The sequence below is a fragment of the Haplochromis burtoni genome, unplaced genomic scaffold (assembly GCF_018398535.1).
Source record: "Haplochromis burtoni strain Fernald_Lab_line unplaced genomic scaffold, NCSU_Asbu1 Contig_36, whole genome shotgun sequence".
Taxonomy (NCBI): Eukaryota; Metazoa; Chordata; class Actinopteri; order Cichliformes; family Cichlidae; genus Haplochromis; species Haplochromis burtoni.
The window spans coordinates 2,736,427-2,763,623 of record NW_024582397.1 but is presented as its reverse complement, the minus strand read 5'-3'; the positions used below and the strand labels follow the sequence as shown (position 1 = coordinate 2,763,623).

The following is a 27,197-nucleotide window of genomic DNA, read 5'->3' as shown; positions in this document are numbered from 1 at the left end:
TAAACGGAGGATTTGCTTAAATTGTGCTGATGTAAGGCAATTTGTCTATGCCATTACAGGAAAAAACATGACAAAAAGAAAGTTTAAGTATTTATATTAAAGTAGTGAGTTTTTTGAATAAAAATAATGCTCCAGTTAATACTTTGTAATTTTAACGAGTTAAGAAAACATTTGTGTTTATTAACTGTTATAATATGGGTTTTTCATGTATTCATCTTGTTTTATCACCAGGAAATATGGGTAATCCCCAGACGTCACAGATTGGTCCTCACAGTGACCCCCAAAGCCCGATGGGTATTGTAAACCAAGGTCAGCAGCACCTGTCCCACGATTCCTCAGCACCTGTCCTTTCTTCCCCAAACCAAATGGGCATGCCTGCCATGAATTCTGCCATGATGGGAGGAGCACCTGAGGGAATGGGGCCCTGCAATGTGTCGCCTATACCCCAGACGGCAGGGTTTCCCCGCATGCAGCCACCACCACATGGGCCCATGCACTCACCTATTGGAGGCATGTCACAGAATTTCGCTCAGTCTAATGAAGATATTCTGCCACATCAGCAGTTACATCTTCTTAACAAAGGTCATCCTCACCAACGCCCCCCTCACCCACCAGACTCTTTTCCCTCACTTCCCATAGGTGAAGGACCTGATCTAAGTGAAGTCATACGCCCTACTCACACAGGGATTCCTGAGTTTGATCTCTCCCGCATCATTCCTTCCGATAAGCCGAGTAGCACTCTTCAGTATTTCCCTAAGAGTGAGCCACATCAGAATCCACATCAAGGGATGCCATCCCAGCAGCCACAGCAGCTCCTTAAACAGCTGTCTTCTTCTGGGCCTCCGCATAGCAGTGGCCCTTCGTCTAACCCCCACTTGGCAAGCCTACAGAATATGATGGCTGAACAGCAGCTGCCACCTCACCCCTCACATGGTGGAATACGCCAGAGCATGGTCATTCCTCAGGGGGTCTCCAGGGGTATGGTTTCTACTGGGGGCATGGGCCCCATGTGTCCCCCTGGTCATATGATGGGAAGGACAGGGCTGATGCCCCAACAGCAACTCCAGCAACAACAAGCCATGATGGCCAACAGCCTTCTCCACCATCCCTCCAATGCATATGGACCTGGCATGATGCCTTCTCAGCAGCACCAACAGAATCTGATGGCACAGCAGAATATTATGATGATGCAGGCTAAGCAGCGAAGCATGTCAATTGCAGGGGAACCCTTTGGACCCCAGGGCCCACTAATGTCCCCTCAGGGTCCCATGATGGCCCCACCTCATCCACAGTCTGGTATGATGGGCCCACAGTCTCTCAGACAGCGGGGAATGTCTCTGGACAGTTCCATTGGCTATGGTCCCGGAGGTATGACCAATATGCCATTCTGATCCAGCTCAATAAACAGTTCTTTAAAAAAAAAATGCGTTCACTGGGTTACCCTCCCATTGTGTCCAGAATTTTTCATTGTTATTCTTGTAGTGGTTTTGAAAAGGAGGAATTTAAAAAAAAAAAAAAAAAAAAGAGCGTGCAAAAAAGGATTACAGCTGATTAAAAATGAAATCACTATAACACTGTTCAATAACAAGTTTGAAGCCATTTTATATAAACTGTAAAATGTGTATATTTCAGAAATGTGTGTATTTGTTGTGGGAACAGCGCAGCAGTCAGGAGAGGAGTGCCTCAAATTTCTATTTGTTTTAATATCATTGATTTATTTTCTCCAACTACCAAACTGTTGTGCAAAGGAATTATATATATATATATATTATAATATATATACTTGCTGTATATAAGATGCAATTTGTGATTGTTTGCAGTTGTTCTGTATAACTGTGTTTTAATAGGAGTTTAAAAAAGAATAATAAGGATCTCTAACATGGTTTTGTTTTGGTTCTTGTGTTGTCAATTCATGTAATCTGATAACACTCACAAGAGAACACGGGTGTCATATAATATATAAAATAAAATCTTTATTGGATTAGCAGTAGCTACAAAACAACACAAGGCTGATATTTGGCCAGCTTTACAACTTTTTTTTTTTTTTTTTTTTGAATGGACAATAAAAAAAACAAAACAAAATACAGTAAAAGTAGAAATGAGTATTGTATTATAAGATCACTGTACAGAGGAGGGGTATTTTCAGGGCATGTACACATGGACTAGAGGACTTTATTACATGAGCACTGTGCTGTTGGTGGTTGCTCCATCAGAAATTGATACCCGACTGTGGCCATGGACTCTGAGGAAAGGCAGGCAGATTCGTCTGCAGCCCAGTTTACAAAGCAGATGTATCATCTCATTGCGAAAGCGCACTCCAACAAATGCATACAAGAAAGGGTTCAGGCAACAGTGCAAGATACCCAGGCTCTTTGTCACTTCAAGCACTTGCAGCATTATTTCTCTTGATTTACAGTCGTCATCCATGATCACATTCTGTTGTCGCAGGGTATATATGATCAAACTGACGTTATGTGGCAGCCAACAGAAGCAAAACACAAGTGTGACAAGCAGTGATATTCGAATGGCTCCTTTTTTTGCTTCACTTTTCTGGCTGTTGCACAGAGTAATTACTAGTGCTGTGTAGCAGTAGCTCATGATAACCAGAGATAAGAAAAAACACAAATGATGAAAGACATTGTTGGTCAAAACCCAGTTGCTTGCGTGTGCACCATAACTGTAGTGGTAACAGGCCAGGAAAGGTATGCCTGACGTTGAATTTTTCTGTGTCACTGAGGCAAATACGGCGTTCGGTAATGCCAAAAACAAACAGATGAGCCACATTATCATACAAGTTAGGTGCACTGTTCTTGGAAGGCGACTTTGCATACTGGGAATTGCATGAACAATTGCCAAATACCGATCAAATCCAATGCAAGCTAAAAGGACGCTGCCACAAAGGAGGTTCAGATTCTTCAAGAACTCATTCAGTTTGCACATAAAATCTCCAAAAATCCAGCCGGTGGCGCTGTCGGCTACATCGAAGGGAATTGTAAACAAAAGCATGAGATCAGCCAGGGCAAGATGCAGTAGGTAGATCTCTGTGATGCGGAGCTGGCGCCATCGTGTCACCAGGACTGTTATCATCAGGCCATTCCCTGCCAAACCCAGGAGAAAAATCACAGTGTACAGCACAGGCAGGAACTGGCCATAAAAACTCTGCAGGACCACATCATCACACGGGTAGACAATGGGGAAGTTGCAGTAGTCATCGGTGCAGTTGCAGTAGGCATCGGTGAAGTTGCAGGAGTCATAGGTCAAGTTATTAAGTTCTTCAGGTGTCAACTTGAAAACACATACAAGAGAGCATTACTTTTAATCATCAAATCTCAAATGAAGATTCCCTGTTGTATGCAGCATATGTGATAGTGATCAGACTAATAGTTTTGTTTCATGATGAAGATTCATTACAGGAGTATGAACAGACTCATTTATGTAATGATCAAATACTTCTTTTTTTCCACTGCAGTTTTCTCAGTCTAATGTTTAGGCAGGAAACACTGAATAGACCAGATTGTTTTCACTTCCCTCTCATGATGACTCAGAAGGCATTTCAAACTAAATTTGACAAATGTGATTCAACCGTGGCTAATCATATTTAAAAAAAAAATAGTAGCTGGTACAAACACAACTTAAATAACTAGCTGAAAGCCTTGTCGAGTGTGCCGTTTCTCAGTGTTTAATCAAATGTTACTAAATATGAAAAGAAGTCTGCGGGAAAAATATCTGCAGAAAAATCATTAGAAATGCAAAACATGTGTAATAATCATAACACCGTTACACCAAAAGCTGCATCCTATTCAAATGTAATGTTAACTGTACTGCTGGACTTCTGTGGGAAAAAAAGTCACTTACAAATATTTTTATGATATATTACAGATGTGATTCTCCCTTTTGATGAAATGTCATATTTTCATAAAGAAATCTTCTCTATGGTATTTGATTACACATCTATTTTCTATTGCGAGTAATGTAGACTGATAAAAGGATTATGATTGTAATAAGAAATAACATAACAACCATACAGGTTTTATTTTAACTTCAATTTCCTTTTCCCTCCAAATCTGTGTGTCATCAAATGTGTATTAATAGAAAAAATTACATCATTCATTCTCTTTTCATATAGGAAGAATGTAAAACTCCCAGCTGAGCCGTAGTCACAGGCAGCAGCTACATGTTGCTCATTCCATTTAAAATCTCTTGTTTTAAACTAAAACCTCCGTTTAAAACTGAGGCTGAGGTTTGGAAAATGAAGGTACAGAGTTATGTTAATGTCTTATATGAAACTTTCAGCTTCATAACGATTAACGAGGAGTTACAGAATATGTGACCAGATAGGAAATAACAATAGAGCTTACGTATTCCTTTATGTTTGTGTATAAAAAACAAAACAAAAAAACAATAAAACAAATAAAAAGTTCTAAATTAAAATATTTAGACAGAATTTCCCATTATACGTGCTATTACAACAAAACTCTGCTGAAGAGTGCTGTCATAAAGAATATTTGCACTAACTTTCCATTCATCTCACCATTTCTTATTTTAAGTCTTACCTCAAATGCTGTAAAAGTCATTGTTGAAGCCATGCAGATAAATCTTGGCCCCTTGAATGCATGTGTCACACTGCAGTACTGAAATATGCTTGCACTTCCTCCCAGTGCTGGCTGGCTCTATTCGCTATGCTTTCTTTTTTTTCTCTTTTTTCTCTTTTTTTTTGGGTTCATGGGCGTCTCTGGAAGGAAAGAGACAAAAACAATTAATATTAATCACACAAGAGCAGTAATGCAATTCCAAGTAACTGCACTCCTGTATTCTAGCTTTTGACCAGCACTTTGCAACTGCACTAAACTGAACAGAATTATTTCAGCATGCTTATATACATCCTTCCTCTAAATTGTTTAATGACAGTTTGGAAAGATCATCCAGCTCGGTCATTAGTACCAGATTTATGTTTTTACTAACAACACAATATAAAGCCCCTTGAATTGTGATTTGGTGCTATATAAATAAAAATGAATTGAATTGAACATTTTTATGTTCATGGTCCAGTTTAAGGTTAATATTAACAAGCAGGATGGTGACCGCAAAGGTTGAAACACCTTGCCATAAAAGCTACTTCCAGCTTCAGCATCACCTTAACCACAAATATCAACAGGAAATGTGATTGGGTTTGTTTTGTTTTTTAATTTAAAATAGCCACAATCTCACACTTGAGACAGGGTTTTACAAGCAAGGCTCACAGACAGAAGCATACGAGGCAGACTGCACACTCAGTTCAAAGCAGCAGCCCCTGAATGAATGTGCTTCAGCCTTTTAAAGACACAGGTGTGCCCAATCAGTTGCTGATTGGTCTGGGATCCCTCGGCTGGTCCTATAGATTTTCCCTGGAGGTCTGCTTGAAGGAAGGCTGGCTCACTTCTTCCAAGGCCAGGAGCCATAACAAGCAGGATGGTGACTGCACAGGTTGAAAGACCTTGCCATAAAAGCTACTTCCAGCTTCAGCATCACCTTAACCACAAATATCAACAGGAAATGTGATTGGTTTCATTTTTTTAATCAAATTTAAATAAAAAAAAAATAAAATAAAACGTGGGTTAATCAAATAAGGCTATTTCATTAAGGGTATTTAACGATGTAAACATAAAATACTATAAAAGAAAACAAATAGTAAACCATATATCTTTGATAGAGACACATATTGTTCTTAGAAAGATAACAAACCCTGTTTAATCTACTTCAGTCGTCTTTTGGTTTAGACTCTACACAAGATTATTTTTCAAATTTTATCATCTCTTTTGATAGAAAGGAAGTGGGGGTGGGGGCCACGGACATGGTTTCTGTGGTAAATCCGAATGTGGAAGTACAGTGCATACATGCCTAACAGCTGACAGGATGCTTCTCCACACAAGTGATCAAAGTCAGGATGATTAAAATGACTTATTTGTGATTTCCGTTCATGTCTGCTTAGCTACAGATGCAGAATTTCTCCAAAACAGGAAAGTACATTCTTGCTGCAAAAACAAGAACGACGAGACTCTGCATGACAAAAACAATTAGTGTGGGCTGTAGCCAGCAGCAACACTGCAAATCTGTGCCCTTTACAGTTTGTGCTCTGAACCAGCCTTGCATTTTAGCTCTCTTTACACAACAAACATCCCTTTTAGCTCTCCACCAAACTAAGGAGCCATTCAGTTTTTCTGGGGTTCTCTTGCTTAAGTTTTATATTCTTTGTAAACCATATGAATAGTAAGTGTTTTGGTCCAATCAGTTATAATATACTGCCAATGTCCCCACTTGGACTGATTAAATTGAACTAGACCAAATAAATAATTAAATAAATAATTAAAATATGAAATAATAAATAGCATGGTGTCCACAGTGAAGTCTGCTATCCAAAAGTTACTGATCTGACTCGCGAAATCTACCGATAACAGTATGTTTCTATATAAACAGGAGAACGAGTGAGACAGTCAGCCAGCTTCAGCTCAGCGAAGCTTCACTCAGCAGAATTTATTAAAAGATACTGAAATATACTTTCTGCTGTCAGATATTACATCCTTATATGAAGGAAAAACAAAATACAGAATCATTTTATAACTGATTCACAACCACCTGATACATTCATAATACACAAGGCCACAAGTAAAATGTAAATAAATCTCTGTTCACCGCACAAAATCATATACAGTGTTGTGCAAAAGTGTTTAGCCATCCCTCATGTTTTATATTTTACTAGGACTGCAGTGATTTATCGAAATGTACAAATATAGAGAGAATCGCCTTATATACTGTATTTCTAACAAGCTTGAAAGTCATTGTTTGGTATGACCACCTTTGTGTCTTTAATTACAAGCAAGTGTGCAATTAATTTCTTTACAAGCTGAATGTCGCCCTAATCAGAGCCTCCCCTTTATTTCAGAAATGGGAGTAAACATTGCACCTCTTTCCTCTTTATAGTATCAATATTAATGAAGATTTGAACCAAAACCCCACTGATTTTCAGTCCAGTTCTTGTGTAATTTGGCAAACCTCAGCTTTTTCTCCATGTTTCCTTTCCTTAAAATGGTCACTTCACAGCCGCTCCTATACTGAGACCATTTTTGATAATGCTCCAGTGAACAGTAGATGGATCAGCAGGAGGGACAGACGCATCTCTCAAGTTCTATGACGGGACTTTATCTTTTTTCAGATGCTGTTCATCCACCTTAGTTGTTGTTTTTTGTTTTAGGCCTGCTGCCTCTTCTTTTGTCCTCCACTTTTATCAATTTTTTAGAATATACTGCATACCATGCCATTTATTAGCTCTGTGGGAATCACATTATTGGGGCAAAAATTATGTGCAGAAATGTGTTATGTTTGGCATTTTTTACAGATTCAGCCAATGACTGTAGAAAACATTTTATACAGTCACTGTATTCAACTAAAGAAACTGCAACAAATGTTAATGAGTTTATTCATTGTTGTTGTTTTTTTTAAAGGGCTGCTAATAATGAAGTGCCAGAAGATACAATTTCAAACTGGTTCTTTTTTAAAGTTTTCTGTGATGTGTAGACACAACCCTGGTTCATCCCTCGAGTTATTTGTTGCTTGAATGATTCATAGATCAGTGTTAAGTGAACAAATAAAATTCCTCTGAAAACAGGACTTCAGAAAGCCTGGAGAACTGTTGCTCAAGACTGCTTTAAAAATGCCAGACTTAATCTATGGCTATTGGAGGTTAATAGTGTGGATATGGATATGAAGTGAATGATCTTGGAAAAAATAAGTCTGGTTTCAACACTGAATTTATTTTCCCAAAAGAATCCTATCGATCAGAACACTGATTATTTAGGAGACAGGTACCTACCAATCTAAAGCAGACAGAGTCACTGCTGAAATTTCAATTGAGGAAGACCTTGGGATGGAGAGCAGGTGAGACCAACCTATGCACACTATGCAACAACTTCACTAAATGCCCAGGGAGATAAAACCTTTCTGAGATATACACCTTTGTTCAACAGAAAAATAAGTCAAACCTAATGGAATTATGTCCAAAGCACAGCTGCTTAGACCACCCAACAGCTAGTTGGAGAGATGCCCCCCAAAATCACAAACTGGGAAGTTCACCTGTGAGATCGCTTTGTGAAAGGCCCTGAAGTCCAAAAACAAACACTCTGTGCAAAGGGATTTGGGAAGGTGGTCAAACGTTGAGAAATTTGCCATACATGGAGAGAAATGGCAAAAAGAAAAGACTGAGAAAATTAAAAAGTCCGGATACAACAGCTGATAATGCACAAGACACAAGCATGCACTACTGTGAACGTGGAAGAGGAAAGGATGTGAAGGCAGCAATAACATAGGCTGTTTTCTGTATGTGGCTGAAAATGCCTAAAATGTTGCTGTATGAAGCAAAAATCAGCGAGAGACAGTTAAGTTAGGTTAAGGATTATCTTGAAAAACAGGAAACTGGGGGTATATGACTTTGGGTGGGTGATGAGAAGGGGAAGGAGGGGGATGTGAAAATGAGACATGCACGTGCAATGAATGCAAGCGTGTTAACACAGCCCTCTCTCACATTGCTGCTAAAATGGAAAAAGCTGAGGGGCATATTACGGCCAAAGACTGAATTCATCTGGTGTTTACAAACCCTCGCTACAATGAATTATCTGGGTTGCAGGACAACATGTTAACATTTTAGTAAACCCGTAAACAGACTAAGTGGTAGAGCCATAAAATCTGCAGGACCAGGAGACTTTCCAATGACTGAACAACGCAAAAGAGATTTCCGAAGACAATGAACGAATCTTTCAAACATGCATTTCTGCCGTCACCATGTTGTCCTGTCAACTTGCAGGGCTGTGTCCACTTAATACTACACTATATAACTTTATAACACTTATTAATAAAAAAGCATATCATTATTGAGGCACTGCAAATTATTTAATCCCAACAATATGTGAACTTTTGACTGCCATTGTGTCAGGGGAAAATAGCTTGATTATGACATGAGTGAGTAAAATGTAGCGATTGTTGAATACAACTTGAATTTGCTTTCACATTGGAGTGGAAACTCCTACAGACTGCTGTGCTTGCATTTCATGATAAACAGGTGAAGTTTCCACAACAGCGTACACACAGACACACAATACAAGTGACAGCACATGTGTCTGAGAGAGCTGACCAAAAACAAAAAAACCCAAATGTGCAGTCAGAGTGATTTTCACTGATAAATGTCAAGGTTTTTACAGTATCCATGATACCAGTACACATCCTTCTCTTTCAAAAGCTGAACAAGATATTCAAGATGATGCTCAACAGTGCAGTGGAAAAAAAATAAAATAAAAATCTCTCTATTTAATCTCTCCAGAGGGGCTGACACTGTGACAATATGCTGATGATTTAATGATGTGTTTTCCTTCTAAGCAGGCCTGCGAAACCGACTGTTGAAATTCCTCACTGACAACAGTCACAAGGTGATGGACTTCAGAGAAAGTCACCTATGCGGAGGCACGTCCCTCTCTCCCAAAAAACCACAAGCAAATGTGGTGGCGCGAAGGAGGAAGAGCCCATTCCTCTCCTGGGGAGGAAAGTTACACCCCAGGAGAGATTACAATAGCCAGTGCAAACATTTTAACAGTTACAAAAGGCACACAAGCTTGTTATTAACAAGCAGAGGTGAAGCAGGTCAATTTCATAAAACAAGGTTTCAGACAATAACTGCAAATACAGTCCTGCAGAAAGGAAACTTCTAAGGTAGCAGGGCTGGCAATACAGAACTGTCAATCAAGACACTTTATTAACAAACGAACAAGGTTCGCTGCAACGATGCTGCCCTAGTTAAAATAGCACATCAGTAAAATAATTAAACAAAATGGTGCAGACCGGCCACTTGGGGAGGCAACCTACAGGGAGAAGTGCCCAAGGGTGCCACCAATTACTCACCCGTGGACTCTCTGCAATTCTCAATGCCACTTAAATAATGCATTATACCTCTTCGCCAGTGTGTACACTAGCATGCATCAGAGGGAATTCCACCACACATGCCTAGCCCCCACAATAAGTGGTGGCAAACAAACAAACTATAAATTAAGAGATAAAGAACAAAACTCAGTAAATAAGATAGAAAAGAAACAGGAACCAACACGCACAAAACCAAAAAAGACAACTCCAAAGAACCAGTCAATGCCAGTCAGTAAACTACAGCAAAGCAACAACAAGGCTGCAACAACACAGCAGCAGCAGTGCGTAGGCCTGTAACACAAGAAAGAACACAGTCATCCAGGCTCCACCCTGCTATAAGCCAAATTACCCATGAGGATCCAACTTACCACCCTTTAACGGTTACACAGATTAAGCAGTTGCGAGGGGAAATAAATCCGATCTGCAATACTTAAAAACAGACTGTGATCTTTGCCACCTTGAACAGGAACGAACAGCTTTCACTGACTTAATACTGCAGACCTGCATTACTTTACGATTATGAAATCCCAACAAACTGCAGACAAAAAGGGTGGATGCATGACCTCTGTTTTGCTAAAGCCGCATAGAGAAAGACAAAGACCAATAGCATTTTTTTCATTCTCGCTGGAATTACTAGCAGCAGATCTTCCTCTATATATGGAACAGCTCAAAAAGGTAGTACTGACTTGACATGACCATGCGGGTTACTCAGAATTAATGCTTTTAGTACTAACTGTGTCACTGAGAAAAACAAAATACACATTTATCAGCTGCTTGTTGGTCAAGGTAAGTAAAAAAAAAAGAATTCTGTTGTAAATTACAACAAAAATGCTAAGACCTTTAACAAGAAGGTAACCAACAGCAATATACACACTATCTTACTGGAAATCCCAAATGTCAGGGTTAAAAGTGGCCCTGTATTAAACTCAGCTTCACTTCTCACCACAGATGCAGATGGCAAACCACACAATTACAGAGAAGTTGTTTCTAAAACTAACCTGACAAGCAGTGGTCACAGAACATGATATCTTAGCATCAGGCACAGGACCGTCTCACTCTTCAGATCAAGCTGCTGAACTCGTGGGACTAACATGAGCGTGTGAAATCGCTAAGGGTCAAGGAGTCACCATTTCTATCGATTAAAGCCATGCATTTGGGGTGGTGCATGATTTCAGCACTTTATGGAAACAGTGACAGCGTATAACAGTCCCCAGGGAGTGGATTGCACATACTGAGCTTGTAGCTGCATTGCTGGATGCCCTATTGTTCCCCAAGATTATAGTTGTTTGTACATGTGAAACTCACACTTACTCAAAAGACTCCCTATCCCCAGCCAGCTCTAGGGCAGATGTGGCAGCGAAGACAGCAGCTAAACAGACTGTGAAACCAGACCACAGCATTAACATCAAAACCACACAAACTCCATCTCTTAACACGAATTTACAGGCTACCATGCATATCGATACTCTGTTTCACCCACGAGGGATCAACGATGGCATGCATGCAGCACCTGTTTGAACAACCAGGTTGTCAAATGTGCTGAAAAGTTCAGCATGTTTTTTTTTTTTAAATTAATATAGAAGCTGTTGGTGTGACATTTCTCATCCCTCTTACACACGGTAAACATCCAGATGACTCACCAACGTCCCAAACATAAGAAATGTTTGTTTTTCAGTCATTCAAGGTGATCCTGAAGAGCAGGCTATTTGCTAGAAACGTGTGTGGGATTTTTGGCGTTGCACATGTACATTCATTCCTAACAATACTGCAGCTGGTTCTTTTACAAAAGAAATGACTACATTTGAAAAGCTGATCAATTTAAAGAGAAAGTTCTATGACTGAGCATTTGCTAGAGTTTTTGAAAAATGAAAATCATAGGAGGAGTGTTGGTAGCACTGGCTCTCTTAAAACTGTGTGAACAACTGAATAATAGCATTTCATGAACGAGCTGGATACTTTCCTACCACAATTGTGAAAAAATAATGTAAAAAAAAAATTAAAGTATTGTAAAAAACAAAACAAAACTGAAATACTTGTAAAATTTTAAATCACTAGGATGTCGGACTCATCAGCTAAGGCTGTCTCACTTTCTGTTTCACACTGTCTTGACTGAAACCTACCGGAATGCAAACACTACTATTTTTGGAAGTTGTTTTTATTATTATTATGTTTTATATACAGATATAATGCTAGAAGTGATTAAATATAATGAAAAAAGTGGAATTGTAGTTGTAAATTTGTTGAAAAGTGTTCAAATTATGTATCTTCTATCCACGGTTAGTACAGTGTGTGATTGTAACCTTCATGGACAAAGACATACCTATAAGCTGTGTTTGAGGTCAGGAGGCACTTTAATGCTTTAATACGTGTGGCATTCCCAAGACGTTGTTCTATAAATCTGTGGTATTTTTGTGATCACATAAGGAAGATGAAAAAGATATTGTTTCGGTATTTCTCCCAAAGTCCTCAACAAAAGTTTGGGACATTTACATCTTCACATCCAGATCTCTGCAGATCAAAAAGTAGCAGTCTGTTGGCTTTCAGGTAGCCTTTGCTTGAAAGAAGAAGAATTTCCCATTCTGATGGTTAATTAATCCCATCTAGCCATCACAGTCTCTTGAATAGAGTTGGATTTTGTTGCAGTAAAATTCAAATAATTTAAGAACAATAATATGTGTGAAAAAATGTAAGACCACTCATCTCACTCTTACACCTGTCGGTTTGAGGAAGAATAATAACTATAATTGTAAAGAATTTAGCCGACAACAACACACTGAGTTTGTTTGCTTTGCACCAAATATGATTACATGCTGCAAGACTGTGCAGGTATCAGAATAACCATTTGGGTAATTAAGTAAAGCACTGTTAACTTTATAAAGTCTGCACTGCTTTATCCTTTAACAGTTTCCAACTCTTTTAAAGAGCCGCATCTTAACAGGACTAACACCATGTAAAACAAAACAAAAAAACTTATATAAAGTAATAACACAACACATGAAAATCAGCCTTTTGGAGTCTGTCTTGGAAGTCTTAGAAGGCAGTATATAAGATGTAACTGTTACAGCTTGCTAGTCAAAAGCATTTTCTCCAAAACCCCACACTGCCACCCTTTGGCATATACCTAAAATATTGTCCCACAGCAAAATGATGTCACAAATATTAATTTACACTCGTTATGAGTCACAGTGTTCTCCGCACACAAAATAAACTGAGCATCAAAAAAGTTTACATCATCTAATGCGGCATTAGTTTTATGTGTGGCACACAAGAAAAGAAAGACAAAGAGTGTAGAACAAAGACCTCTGGTTGGTAAACTTTAATGTTCTCCCTAACCAACACATTATTACAGGATACCTTCAGTGTCTGTACAACAGGTGGCAGTGATGCACCAAAACACATGGATAACGCTACATCCACACCTATGCCTTACTGTACAGACAAATATCTATCATTAAAAAAATATTTATTTGATTTCTGTATGATCTTTTCTCCCTGACCATAACAACCACAACACTGTCTGTCTGTAACAGGTGGGCGATTTAAGGCCAAACTTTAAGGTAGAAAGGATGTGTGTTTATCTTGAGAGGGGCCTGATAACTAAATGCTCTGCATCCCATTCTGCTTTTTCACTATGAACAAAAAAATGTCTACACTCTGAGATCAGAGTACTCTGATAGTGTATTGAGATCATATGATATTGGTATGCTGGGATTGTGTTAAGAATGGCATCTAGCATAAAAATCTGTCAAATCAAATATCTGGGGCTGTGGCAACTTGTGACTAGGGGAGCAGTTAAAAGTAACTCCATCTGTGTTGTTTGTGATAGAATGGTGCCTGAAGATCTGAGATGATGTTTGTGAGAAGAAGCATTTTACATTCAGTTATATATAAAAAAGGGATCCAAAGAGGAGATGCTAATATGTGAAACTATGATCTCTCTTTTTAATCTTTGTTTGTACTCTCTCTGTAACATTTTAGATCAACTGAAGGCTTTTCAGAAAGATTTTAGGCCAGCCTGGTGACACTGAATCACAATAGTGCAGCCTAAAAGTTACAAATAGATGGGTTTTAGAGCACTCTGAGAAATGATGAGACATTCTGTTCAAATCACATTAAAATTCACATTAAAAATAATTTAAAACAAACAAACAAAAAGAACTCACAAAATAAACGGAGCAACAACAACAACAACAACACAGCTGCTGATGCCGCATTAATTAAGCGAGAATCAACAACCACACAGGAATCACTGAGAGTGTATAGAAGTTGAAACCTTGCTCTCCACATGACACCCAGGAAAGCAGCTTCGTTTTATACAATTTTTGAAGAGCAATAACATTCACAACCCAACTCACAACACAGCTGCAGTGTTTTCATGTGCATGAACATGAGGCGCAGAGAGCACGGATGGTAAACACTATCAACAGAGACGATGTGGCTGCACCGGCCGCGTTGGTACCATCGCAGATAGATAAAATATTTAAATGTTAGAGAGGATTATTTTAGGAGGAGACCTCACAGCTCCTTGATTTGAAATGAAATCAGCTGATTCGTTGGATGGGGGCGGGTTCAAATACGGGTGGAAGCCATCTTGGACGTTTGCTTGACTCTGACGAGACTCGTTGGTAGTTAGCTAAAGATTGCTCACAAATACCGCTTACGGCACCGGCTATTTCAATAGCTCAAGGTAAACGTCCTTATAATGAATCTGCTTCAATTCACGAATAGATCATTGCTTTAGGTTCAGCTGATATTTCTTGTAGATAACACCAGGCTTTAGTGTTTATTATTTTACCGTCGCTAGCCTTGCTAGGTTGCTAGCAGACCTAGCACGGCAATCTCATTGCAGCTAAAGTTAATGCTGGTTGATGGCGGATAGCCAGTCAGTCTTGTTATTGGGCTGACATTTAAAATGGTCAGATGAGTTAATCGTGTAATATTGACTGGAATAAATGTATATGAATTGGTGTTGATTAACGTGAAAAGATGACTGAAATTAATGTACCAGAAAGTCATGTCTGTAACTAGCCTACCTACTCCTCCTTCGAGGGTAGATTTTTTTTATTTTTATTAAACGAGTACACTAATCACCGTTGAACCATTAAAGTATGCATCCAGTAGAAATCACACGCAGCACATTCTTATCCAACTGTACACTTAATTTGCCAATGCTCTTAATTTATCAAGGCCGCTTATTCATTGTTTGCGAAGCTAAATAACATTCGCTGTCAGCGCTGTGTCGGCTAACTTTTGTCATTAGGCCAGCCGTCAAGTGTTTCTGCTGTCCGTTAGCAAAATGGTGACTTTAAGTCTCACCAAACCCGAGGACTGCATGCTGGGGAGCTGTTATTCCACCGATGTTTCTATTTTGCCATTTCTAACGCTGTCTTGTGTGTTTTAGGTTTGGACAGCCCCGAGGAAGGACACAGCGGCCCAGTTTAGCTAATCAAGATGGCTAGCTGAACTGTCGGCCAATGCCTGAACGCTTGCGAAGCTCTCTTGGAGTATTCCAGATAATGTTGACAAAATTTATCTATGCTAAGCCCTAATTTAATTTCCATGCATAGAAGTCTTATAAAAAACGAGAAGAGGAATTTGTTTCTGGACACTTGATATCACAAAAGACATTGTTGAAGAGTAAATGATTTAGTATTTACCTTTAGTTGATTAAGATTTAAAAAGGCAAGGGCAATTTTTATGTTTTGAGTGGACTCACTTCACCTGGAAACTGTTAAAGGTTTCATTGCTGTTGGAATAAAGTTGAGCCAAGTCAACATGAGCACCGCCAGAACGGAGAACCCAGTGATTCTGGGCTTGCCCAACCAGAATGGACAGCTCAGAGGCTCAGTGAAGCCTGCTGGAGCACCAGGTGGAGGTGGAGGAGGGCCGCAGCAGCAGCTTAACCAGATGAAAGGCACAATCAACAATGGAAACTCCCAGCCAGCCCCTACAACAAATGCTGTCATCAAGTAAGTTATTTAATACTAAAATTAAACTATTTTGACTTCTCATTACAACTACTGCTGTCAGTTAAATGTGATACTGCTTGTTAATAATAATTCTGGCCTCCACAGGCCTGGAGATGACTGGAAGAAAAATTTGAAATTGCCCCCAAAGGACATGAGGATGAAAACTTCGGTTGGTAACACGTTTCTTTTGACCTGGAAGCTTATATATCCTATTACTCATTTGGTTTTTTTGGGCTGTGAATAAAAAATATTCAGTGCTGTGTTTAATAAGTCATTTTTATACAAGCCTACAATCACTGTTATATTAATGTGTTCCACACAAGCTGTCAGTACTCTTCTTCATATACAATCATTCTGTGACAATTACAGGATGTGACTGCAACTAAAGGCAATGAGTTTGAAGATTATTGCCTAAAGAGGGAGCTGCTTATGGGAATCTTTGAGATGGGCTGGGAAAAGCCATCTCCAATCCAGGTATGTTAAGACTGCTTTGATTTGACGGCTGAACAAGAAGGCATGTTTGTGCATAAGGAAGTGCATACTTTGGCACTTACAGAATAGATTGTAGTGCATAAAAGGACAGACGAGTTCTTTGACATTGACACGTGATCAGTGTTAAATGTAGTCAACAGTTTTTAGTTGACTATTAAAGGTTAAATGTAACAGTTAATTCTTCAAACCTGTGAAAATTGCTATTCCTGCAGTATGGCTCAGGAGCATTGTAGTACCTATTAGGTTGTTTAGGTAGTGCCTGTTAGCATGTGTCCTAAAAACTCTGGTGAACCCTCTTGGACATACCATAATATTTCTTATTACTTAGTGGGTGGACTGACACACAATGTTTGTACATTTGTTGTACCCAGGTTATGCATTTCAGCTTTGATTTCATCAGTTATCTTTAAAAAAAAAAAAAGATTGCCTTGTTTGTTTTTTGTTTTTTCTGTGGCATTTTTGCCTTTATTGGAAAGTGAAACAATGACAATGGTAAGGAAAGGAAAGTGGGGAGAGACTTGAACCCAGGGACTTTCACTTGGCTATGTGACATGTGGCGCCCATCTCCTCAGTTGTCTTTCTGCACTTTCATGAGTTTAACATCTTTAGTAGCTTGTTTGGCAAATTTGGTTTATTAAACTTCATTTATAAGCTTTAGAATCACTCTCGGCTGCACAGAATAAGTTTCAGTTTCTCAGCACTTATCCATCGGAAGGAACGATGTAAACAAAGTATGCTAATGAGTGGTGGCCTATTTCAGAAAGGCAAACTGCAGGGTGGGTGGATGTGTGTATGGGCTGTTAGTAGACAAAGTAAATGGAACTTGAAAAATTAACGTTTTACCTTCCACTCAGAACAATTGTATTACATGTTTGCACTAGAATAAATTAATTAGATGTGTGATGTGACTGAAGCAAAAAGTATTCTTTGTATTTCTCTTTGTCTGCAGGAGGAGAGCATCCCCATTGCACTGTCAGGAAGAGATATTTTGGCCAGAGCCAAGAATGGCACGGGAAAGAGTGGAGCCTACCTCATTCCCTTACTTGAACGCATTGACCTGAAGAAGGACTGCATACAAGGTGAGAGAGCTCATTTTCAATAAGATTTATTTATTTTTTATTATAAATGTTGAATTTTAGCTTGCCTCATTTGAAAGTCATTAAGTGGGTTGTTTAAAAAAAGAGGGGGAGGGATGAAAATGAAATCAGTATGCCCTTGATAAACCTCGACACATAATGAGCCTTTACTGATGATTTGGTCAAATCAGTGACACCAAAAAGCAACTGCTTTAGTATTGAAATTTAACTAGAAATGCAAAAGTCATCAACATTTACATATTTTTTTCTAATGCCAATTTTAATATTACTTAGAATAACGGGAGAAACAAACTGTAGTTGTATAAACAGTTGATATATTTTGACATTTGCTGTTCAGTGTTTCCAAAATAAAATGGCAACTATATATACACACTGTAAATTCTGCACAACAGTGTTGCTGAAACGGTTTACAACATACTCACGTTTAACTAAAAACATTTTAAATTGCAAATCACGTGTTACACAATCGTGCTACACATGCGATCCCTAAATGTCAGCTTCTCTTCTAGAGTTTTCTGCTTCAAGAGCACAAAATCAGATCCTCATCCAAATGCATTATTTTGCTCGAGGCTAGGTTTCCTGTTATTGATGGTCTAGTTTGTTTTGCTCCATTTAACATGCAACTACATTTTTATTCTCTTTTCTGAAGACTGTTTTTGACTATGTTATGAATACAACTGTGTCTGATAAAGACATGTAAACATCTTTTTTTGTTGATTCATTGTGTCCTCATAAAAATGAAAGTGGTGGGACACGGTCTGAGACATGTTACTGATCGGAGCATGTTTTAATTTGTTTTTGATTCTTGAAAATGTAGTAGTACCATTGCATTTGATCCTATTCTTAATTACTTGCAAATGTTTAATAAAATGCTAATAAATAAGTCTTCTCTTTTTCCAGCTTTGGGCATAGTGCCCACCAGAGAACTGGCTCTGCAAGTAAGCCAAATATGTATCCAGGTCAGCAAACACATGGGTGGTGTGAAGGTCATGGCAACCACAGGTGGAACCAATCTTCGTGATGACATCATGAGACTCGATGAAACAGGTAACCTTTCACACGTAACATCACTTATTACAGTCTTATATTTTATAACACTGCCTATCTTATCTTTTATTTATTTTTATTGGTTTCAGTGTTATTATATGGAAGGTATTTTCCAGAAGTAAGATTTAGGAAAACTGGAAATTAATCTAACAATACAACAGTTAGTGAAGACAGTTGACTTGCATTAATGTAATGCGTCCCCCTCCCAGTAAACAACAAATCTTTGAGTTGTACTGGCAAATTTTATCAAACCAACTAAAACTGAAACTCAATCTGTATTAACAAAATTTTGATTTGCAAATTTACAGTTTAGCTTATTTTTTCCATTTAACTAAGGTTTTTTTTCCCCCTCCTCCCTCAGCTACTCTTCTTGTAAGTTTAGCTTTAGTTAATGCTAAATACTCTTGGTGGGAGTCAACATGATTATTTCACACTGAAGTCTGTGCAAGTCTGTGCAATCTCCTGCATGGATTTCCTCATACAGTCTGAAATCAGGGGCGATCTGAATCGTCTGCTTTACTGTCTGTCTCAGTGACGATTTTTTTTTTTTTAAGAAGAAAATTGAAATATTCCTGGATCTTTGGTACATCTCTAGTTGAATCCTAAATGTTGCTATTGTATACTATATGATTGCTACCAAAGCTCATTTGATTGGAGTGAATGAAAATCTTCATCTATACTTAAACAAACAAACATGAGTGCATCAAAGGAAGGCATTATAAGCTGCACTGAGATCTGCAAAGGAGAAAAGATGATAAGCACAGTCTGGCTTAATTTTCAAGTTTTTGCCTGATCTTATCTGTAGCCAATACAAAAAATAGACCCCCGTAAACACACACACACACATTTCGCAGGCAGTCAATGCTGATGTCTGAAATGTTAACTAATGAAAACACATGTATTGAACTGATTACTGTCAAATGCATATTGATTTTTTTGTTAAAGTTGTCAATATAGCTTTTGTTGAACATTCCTCAGCGGCTGAATATCAGCAATATGATAATCGTGATCATTTACCATCATTTCTCCACTGAAATGTGGACACGTAAATTTTGATAACGCTGCCATTCTCAGAAAATGTGGTAGACCTTAATTATTGTTACCTTTTTGCTTTTTATTTTTCAGTACATGTGGTCATTGCCACACCTGGAAGGATTTTAGACCTCATCAAGAAAGGAGTGGCCAAAGTTGGTCAAGTGCAGATGATCGTTCTAGATGAAGTGAGTGAAGCTGTTTACTTTTATTAGACCTTTTTTTTCTAAATAAGTGCATTTAGATAATTTGGGTCAGTCAGGTGATGGAGCTAAATGTTTTCCCCTCCCCCCCCCCATCTCCTGTTCAAAAGGCTGACAAGCTCCTGTCTCAGGACTTTGTGGTCATGATGGAGGAGATCCTGGGCTTTTTGCCCAAGCAGAGGCAGATTTTGCTTTATTCTGCAACCTTCCCTCTCAGCGTGCAGAAGTTCATGGTACATTTTGGTTCCTTATTCATGAACTTGTGATTTCAAATAAGCTTTACAATGCTACAACTTGCATTTCAACCTGTATATAATCATTTCTATGTATTTTTGTAGAATTCACACTTGCAGAAACCCTATGAAATCAACCTAATGGAGGAGCTTACACTGAAGGGTGTGACTCAGTATTATGCTTATGTAACTGAAAGGCAAAAAGTCCATTGCCTCAACACCTTGTTTTCCAGGGTGAGTTTTGCCTCTCTGCACGTGTAAATAATAAAAAAATGTATAAATAGGAAGAGTCTGATGAACATGCAATTGTTTACATATTTATTTGCATCATTTATTTTTAGCTCCAGATCAACCAATCCATAATCTTCTGCAACTCGTCTCAGAGAGTGGAGCTCCTTGCCAAGAAGATCTCCCAGCTTGGATATTCATGTTTCTACATTCATGCAAAGATGAGACAGGTCAGCTTAAAGTACTGCCCCAGAAAAGCTTGTTCACCAAAATGCACAATTGATTTTTGCAAGAACTGCTGTTCACTCCAACATCCTGTTTATGGAGAGTTGGCACTGCCAGTCCCCAGACTGACTACATGATAAAAAAATAGAACTGTTAACACTTGGGTTGCTGCACAAACAGATTTTCCACTACTTGTCATTTGTTTTTGCATGTTATGAATACCTGAGATGACAGCTTAGTTACTGACTCAGCATATGTGCTTATACCTCACCTAACATGGTTTACATCAGTTGTGGACAAGTGTTATGAGAGTAAAAAGGCATGCATTATCTCTATGTAATTTATCCTTATGTAATTAAATGATGCTCTGAAGTGAATAAATCTGCTTCTAAATGCATTTTTTTCAAAAATCGTTTTCCAGGAACATCGTAACCGTGTATTCCACGACTTCAGAAATGGCCTGTGCCGGAATCTAGTCTGCACTGGTAAGTGAAAGAAACGTGTGTACAACTGCCGCATTTTACCAGTAGGAGTTGAAAGAAACTGAGAGGATTTTTATTACTGCTATTATTAGTAGTAGTAGTTTTTGATGGTGAAACTGAGCTGTTCTATTGTGTACATCTTTAGTTTGTTTTTGCTTTTGTTTTTTTGTAGTGACTGATTTGCGCAAGCCTATTTTCTTTAATGTTCTATCCTGCGTGGTTTGATCTTTATTACTTTCCCCCTCTAGACCTCTTCACAAGAGGAATCGACATTCAAGCTGTGAATGTTGTGATCAATTTTGATTTTCCTAAGCTGGGAGAAACGTACCTTCATCGCATCGGTAGATCTGGTAAGGGCCGTGACTCGGACTGTTTTCATCCTTTTTGCTTTGACTGTTTCACTCTTGTCTGCAATATAAATGCATTTTATGCAGCAAAAAATGCTAAAGCAATTATTTAAGCTCTTGACTACCATAATTTCCAGGCCGCTTCGGACACCTGGGTCTAGCTATCAACCTCATCACGTATGACGATCGCTTCAACCTGAAAGGGATTGAGGAACAGCTTGGAACAGAAATAAAGCCCATCCCTGGCATCATTGACAAGAGCCTATATGTGGCAGAGTACCACAGTGAGAGTGGCGAAGAAGTCAAGCCATGAGCCAGTGAGTACACAGATATGCGACCAGCTGGTTTATAGATGGTCAGAAGATAATTTATCTCCTGTGATTTAATCTTTTTCATCCTGCCGGTTCGAATACGTTTTACAAACGAGCTGATGGATATGAGCTGTTGCAGAGCTAGTGCTTTGCTGCTTGGTATGCTGGATACTTCGGCACCTTGCTGACACAACTAAATACAATTTAGCCATGATTACTGTCATTACCTGGACTGTGCTTTTCTTGCTGCTCTTAGTGAACATATATCCTTTGAGGCAAGTCTGTTACTTTTATTTTTAAAGATGGCAAAAGAAATCTACAAAGGTTTTTCAATGTAATATAGTGTGTATATTTGCAGTGTGAAAAATGGTGTGTATTCAAATGGTCAATTTTGCTACGTCACTGCTGTTATGCAGATTATCAGTGTGTTGGCCATAATCGCAGTCGAATTCTCTAAATACTAAAAAGATACTTCAGTGCTTCCTTTATCACCTCCTTCAGCAGAGGACACATTGAAACGATCACTGAAACAGCAGAGCAGATCATGTGAGTGTTCAGAAGTGTTTTCTGTTTGCTGCTGCTTCAACAGGCGGTTAAAGCCACATGTGAACTATGAACATTAATATTGCTGTAATAAAAGCCTATCGAGCTTTACATAAGTTCTATAAATCATGAGCTGTATCCGTTGTTTCATTGCCAACATTTTAGGGTTTTTTCCCCCTTGGTCAGCTGGGATAAGTTACATTGAACATTCAGATAGGAATATATTGGTTAGGAATGAGATGCATGTCTTAGTCCCAAGTTTATGTGCTGTTGTCTTAATTCCTTATAAACTCTGCTTCAAACCTTGCTATGATCTTACAAAGTTTCTGAGAGCAAGGAAAAATAGCTAGGAAAAAGGACAAGGAGGCTCTCCCCCCCCCCCCCCAATCCATCCATCCATCTTCATCCGCTTTATCCGAGGCCGGGTCGCGGGGGCAGCAGCCTAAGCAAAGAGGCCCAGACCTCCCTCTCCCCAGCCACCTCCTCCAGCTTATCCGGGGGAATACCAAGGCGTTCCCAGGCCAGCCGAGAGATATAATCTCTCCAGCGTGTCCTGGGTCTGCCCCGGGGCCTCCTCCCGGTGGGACATGCCTGGAACACCTCACCCAGGAGGCGCCCAGGGGGCATCCTTGTCAGATGCCCGAACCACCTCAGCTGGCTCCTTTCGATGTGGAGCAGCAGCGGCTCTACTCTGAGCCCCTCCCGGATGGCCGAACTTCTCACCCTATCTCTAAGGGAGAGGCCAGCCACACTTCGGAGGAAGCTCATTTCTGCTGCTTGTATCCGCGATCTCGTTCTTTCGGTCACTACCCACAGCTCGTGGCATTTATTCATTCATTCATTCATTCATTCATTTATTTATTTATTTATTTATTTATTTACAGTGTTTCCAGGTAACAGAAGACGAAATGTCTTTACCATCCTTAATATATCCTTGTAGAAGTTGGATATCTGCTAATGACCCCTGAGTTGATACATTTATACAGGTTGCTTCCAGCAAATCTGTCTTGATTTTGATGATAAAAATTATTTAAGCATTTCAGTCATGGTGTCAGGAATGTCCTCCTGCATGTGCAGAGAAATCGTACCCTAGTTTCACTCTGAAACATTATAACCCAAATGGTCATCTGATCTATGAAAAATCAGCCGGTTTGTTAACAAAGATAAAAGAAAAAAAGACCACTACACTGTAACTCCAATGTAAATCAAGAACTTCGGTAATGTGTAGAATAGTTTTTATCTGAGTGTTGTTAGTGGGGGTTTTGTTGAACAGTCTGGTCTAATGTGATTTTTTTTTTTTTTTTTTCCCCTCTCCTTTTTCTAGAGACCAGTCCATCCTCCACTCCCCTCTGTATTCTACTTCATCCCCCACATCTTTGGATTTTTTTTTTTTTTTTTTTTAAATGTACAGTTGCTGTATGTCTTCCTTTTTTGGATGCCACCATTAGGAATGCGTGCTTTGATGGATGTGTTATTGGAAGAACTCATCTGCCTTTTTAAGGCTCTTTGCTGCACCACCACACCCTGAAGACATGGGCACCACGAGGAAAGAATGGGACCAAGTCAGAAACGTTATCAGTGCGCACATTGTGATGATTCATATCCACCACTGACACAAAGCCAGCACCAACAGAGAGCGATAGGACACCCTCCATTCTCCACTTTTAAGTTCGGAAGTTTTATCCAATTAATATCAAGTGCCTTAAACAGTTCAGCTTGTTCTAAAGTAATAACCCCTCATTATCGGTCATCTCTCTCCACTCCATGCTACATATTTCTGTTCACCTAATTGAAAATTTGTTACACTAATTTAATGTCTGACAAAATAGGTGAATTCATACCCGTCTTTGGTTGGGTCATCCATTCACAGCAACTGGAGATGATTGGAGGCAGACTGGTCTGAATTATCTTCTTGCTGGCTAAGCTGAACTTGAGTCTGGCTGATAAATGAGGACAAACTTGGATTTCCATGGACAGAGATGCTGGATTTTTTTGTTTTTTGTTTTTTCCCTTTCTCCAAGATGCAGCCAGACTGTCAGTCATTGGTGGAAAAAAAACTTGTGCTTCTGAGAGACCCAAACTCTTTCCTCTGTCTTCAGCATCAGAACACTAAAAATAATTAAGCAGCCTTGCAACACCATGAGTCATGAGGATTCCTATTTTGGTGGAGTTTATTTGGAGCGAATGCCTGACGCGTGTTTTTATTTTTTTTCTCCCTCATTTCTTCTTCGGTCTGTCTTTTGTCGTCCTGTGTTTCACCTTCCTGTGGGTGGCCATACTTAATTCTGTGAGACGTGCAGCCAGCGTTTGGGGTGCACCTTACACTTTGTGTATATACCTTCATTTTAAGATTGTTTTAAACAAGTTAAAAAGGCTGCCTGACAAACTGAAAAGCCATCCGCCCCTTCCCTCTTGTTAGCACTGGAGATGGTTTCCCGAACTGCCAGTTTGTTTGATCTGCAATATTGGCCTGTGAATTTATTTATAATTTTAGAAATTGCAGAATTTACCGGAATCTAAAACATTTAAATGGCGTAGTTCATGAAATGTTTTTAGAGACAGTTATTGCTGAAAATCTTTTTAGCCCATGCATATTTGTTGGAATGTTTCTTCAAAGATGCACTTAACTGTTTAAATTGTTGCCCTTGTTCTTTTGCTTCCAGTGTTAACAAGTGCGAGTCTTGACAGATGGCTTTCTGAAGCTTGTGCATTTGAGTAATGAAGTCTTTGTCACCAGCCTTGACTTGTGAAACTCTTGAAACACTCTTAAGATTTCTTATACTGAGTGCTGGTGTTGGAAAAGAAAATATTCTATTACTTACTACTCGCTGCAGTGCAGCTGAATTGGCAGATAATTTGTTTTGTGGCGACGGTATTAGCTGTTACGTTGATTTATGCCCTGTTTAAGCACAGCTACATTACTTCCTAATATTGAGGGAGGGGCAGGAAGTCCCCCTCCTTCTGCAGAATGTTGGCCGACTGCATCAAAACGAACCATCTGAAATCCATCTAAAATGTAGCAGGAACAAATTCTGTGCTTTGCAAGTTGGCTGGCTTTTGTGAAACCAGCTAACAAAAGATACTTTAAAAACGAACATGAGCAAGTTGATCAGCACTTAAAACACAGATGGTTCATGCAGCTACACTTACTGCACTACTTTTTACACACTAGATACCCACTTGGGAGTAAAGTGCATGCTAGTGCAGGGAGGGGGAATGAACAAGATGGGTTAGAAAATTACTTTATGTCAGACTGCTTGTTTAAGACATAACTTGGGCATCCCAGCCTGCTGAGTTTATGGCTAATTTCTCTGCCCTTTATTGCTTTATGTTTTGGGTTTTGGGGCTTTACCTCTGCATTTTATATGCAACGTGACAACCTTACATTTGCATTGAGGTCCTCTGATCACTTTGTTCAGCTGAAACCTTTTTGTAACTGAGGTGTTCCCTTTAATATGGCGAGATGCTCTCTTAACTGTTTTAACCAATGGGAAGTATTACTCATTTAATTTAAGCTCATTTCAAAAGACAAGTGTAGCAGAGATGATTAGTTACCCGTGTATTTCTCATTGGTTAGACTCTGATCCCTGTTCTCACACTTCTGCTGTTGTCCCAGAAATACTTGCACATCTAAACTGATAATTAGGCTGTTTGTTTTTTGGGGGGGTGGGGGGAATTTTTCTCGTTTAAAGTCAAAATTAAATTTGAGCATTAGTGGAGTCGACAGGGATCTGTTTGTGCAGGCACTTGGCAGCTGTCTGTTTCTTATCAGCCCACTGGCAGTAATTGAAATGCTTTGAGGCTAAAATTGACGACCCTTCGAGGTTCAGCGTATGGCTGCCTTCATGTGGGAGCTAGTTTTACTGCTAGTGGCTGTCATGGAGAACCTTAACGACTGAGACAAGAGCATCTTTCCCCAGATTGGGCATCTAATTGGTTAATAAAATTGTCTCTTTTGTTAAGGTCTTTTTTTTTTTTCTTTTTTAAATTTGGGAGGAGGTTGAATTGGTGCGCCTGCTGCCCTGATGCATAAGTTCGTCCTCTTGATTGTTGTGACACATTAATAACACAACTTTTGTGTACAATTTGGCCGTCCCATCTCTCAACTGTCAAGAGACGATAGGAGTCCTTTTTAGGATTTCTTTCTGAATTTATGCATCAGTAAAATATGTGGGGTGGGGCCTGTGGGTACTTCAGAAACAGGATATCTAAAGATCCAAAGTTTAGGTAATGGGTACGAAAAGGTTTGAAAGAGTTACCCCGCTTTTTTCTTTTCAAAATGAAATGTTCAATGGAGTACACGTTTCATGAAAAAGGCTCCAAATTTAAGTGAAATTTTCTTTATTTTGAATTTGGTTGCTTAATTGGCAGATTTTTCAGTGATGCAAGATGTCATAAATATTACTGGATTGGATTAAAAGTTGTGTTCAATAAAGCTCACTGAAATTTATTGTCTGAAGTGTTTTGTTTTGTTTTTTGGGGTTTTTTTTTTTTTTTCAATATATATTCCTTGTTTTTTCCTCCAAATATATTGCAAATTGAACTTGGACTCTGCTGCTCGCCTGACTAATGAGTCTTTCAAAGCTTGGCGCCACTAATGTAGCAGGCAGCTGTCCTCTTCAGATCTTGTGTCTTTATATAAACTTTGACCTGGAGGCATTTCTCTTATGACAGTTCTCTTATAGCACTCTTGCTTGTACTTTGGCGTCACTTGACTTTACAGCTGAACATGAGCAACTTGAAAGCGTTCTGCTTCTTGTCTTTGGCTCTCTTTGCTAGCGTAAAGGGAGATGTTCCTCCACCATGTGACAGGTATGGATTATATTAATATATACTTTTAAATACAACTTCTGTGGTGGTGTTTATTTATTTATTTATTTTTTTGGGGGGGGGGTTGGGTCTTGTGTGTAAGGGGACATGAAAGTCTCCATGATACTACAAGAGATTTGTCATTTCCTGGTCTAGGAAAAGAACTAGAGGAACCTTGGGTCAATCCTAAATCTACAAATTTGATTTAAAATGATGCCAAATTACTGCAGTGATTGAAAT

General features: G+C 39.0%; 4 protein-coding genes across 7 annotated transcripts in view; 3 read left to right on the top strand and 1 right to left on the bottom strand.

The window, feature by feature from the left end:
• The window catches only part of bcl9l (bcl9 like), a 35,918-nt gene extending 33,640 nt beyond the window's left edge, over positions 1-2,278 (top strand). For both annotated transcript variants that reach the window (XM_005936805.3, XM_005936804.3), the window contains exon 9: positions 232-2,278. In XM_005936805.3, coding sequence (XP_005936867.1) covers positions 232-1,391 — 1,160 coding nt within the window. In that variant the 3' untranslated portion in view covers positions 1,392-2,278. The remainder of the gene's footprint in view (positions 1-231) is intronic.
• On the bottom strand, positions 2,176-4,698 carry LOC102310687 (C-X-C chemokine receptor type 5). Its single transcript, XM_005936806.3, has 2 exons — positions 4,554-4,698; positions 2,176-3,285 (listed from the first exon to the last, which is right to left on the bottom strand). Exons 1-2 carry the CDS (start codon positions 4,584-4,586, stop codon positions 2,176-2,178), a joined length of 1,143 nt encoding a protein of 380 aa, XP_005936868.1. The 5' UTR covers positions 4,587-4,698.
• Positions 4,699-14,497: 9,799 nt separating this feature from the next.
• On the top strand, positions 14,498-26,598 carry ddx6 (DEAD (Asp-Glu-Ala-Asp) box helicase 6). Its single transcript, XM_005936807.3, has 14 exons — positions 14,498-14,626; positions 15,341-15,908; positions 16,014-16,077; positions 16,278-16,382; positions 17,350-17,479; positions 18,398-18,544; positions 19,670-19,764; positions 19,890-20,012; positions 20,118-20,246; positions 20,354-20,470; positions 20,887-20,950; positions 21,196-21,297; positions 21,432-21,611; positions 23,473-26,598. The coding sequence occupies exons 2-13, from the start codon at positions 15,715-15,717 to the stop codon at positions 21,605-21,607; spliced, it is 1,446 nt and encodes a 481-aa protein (XP_005936869.1). The 5' UTR covers positions 14,498-14,626; positions 15,341-15,714; the 3' UTR covers positions 21,608-21,611; positions 23,473-26,598.
• An 88-nt stretch (positions 26,599-26,686) lies between these two features.
• Positions 26,687-27,197, top strand: part of treh (trehalase (brush-border membrane glycoprotein)) — a 52,548-nt gene continuing 52,037 nt past the window's right edge. For all 3 annotated transcript variants that reach the window (XM_042219693.1, XM_005936808.2, XM_005936809.2), the window contains exon 1: positions 26,687-26,960. In XM_042219693.1, coding sequence (XP_042075627.1) covers positions 26,878-26,960 — 83 coding nt within the window. In that variant the 5' untranslated portion in view covers positions 26,687-26,877. The remainder of the gene's footprint in view (positions 26,961-27,197) is intronic.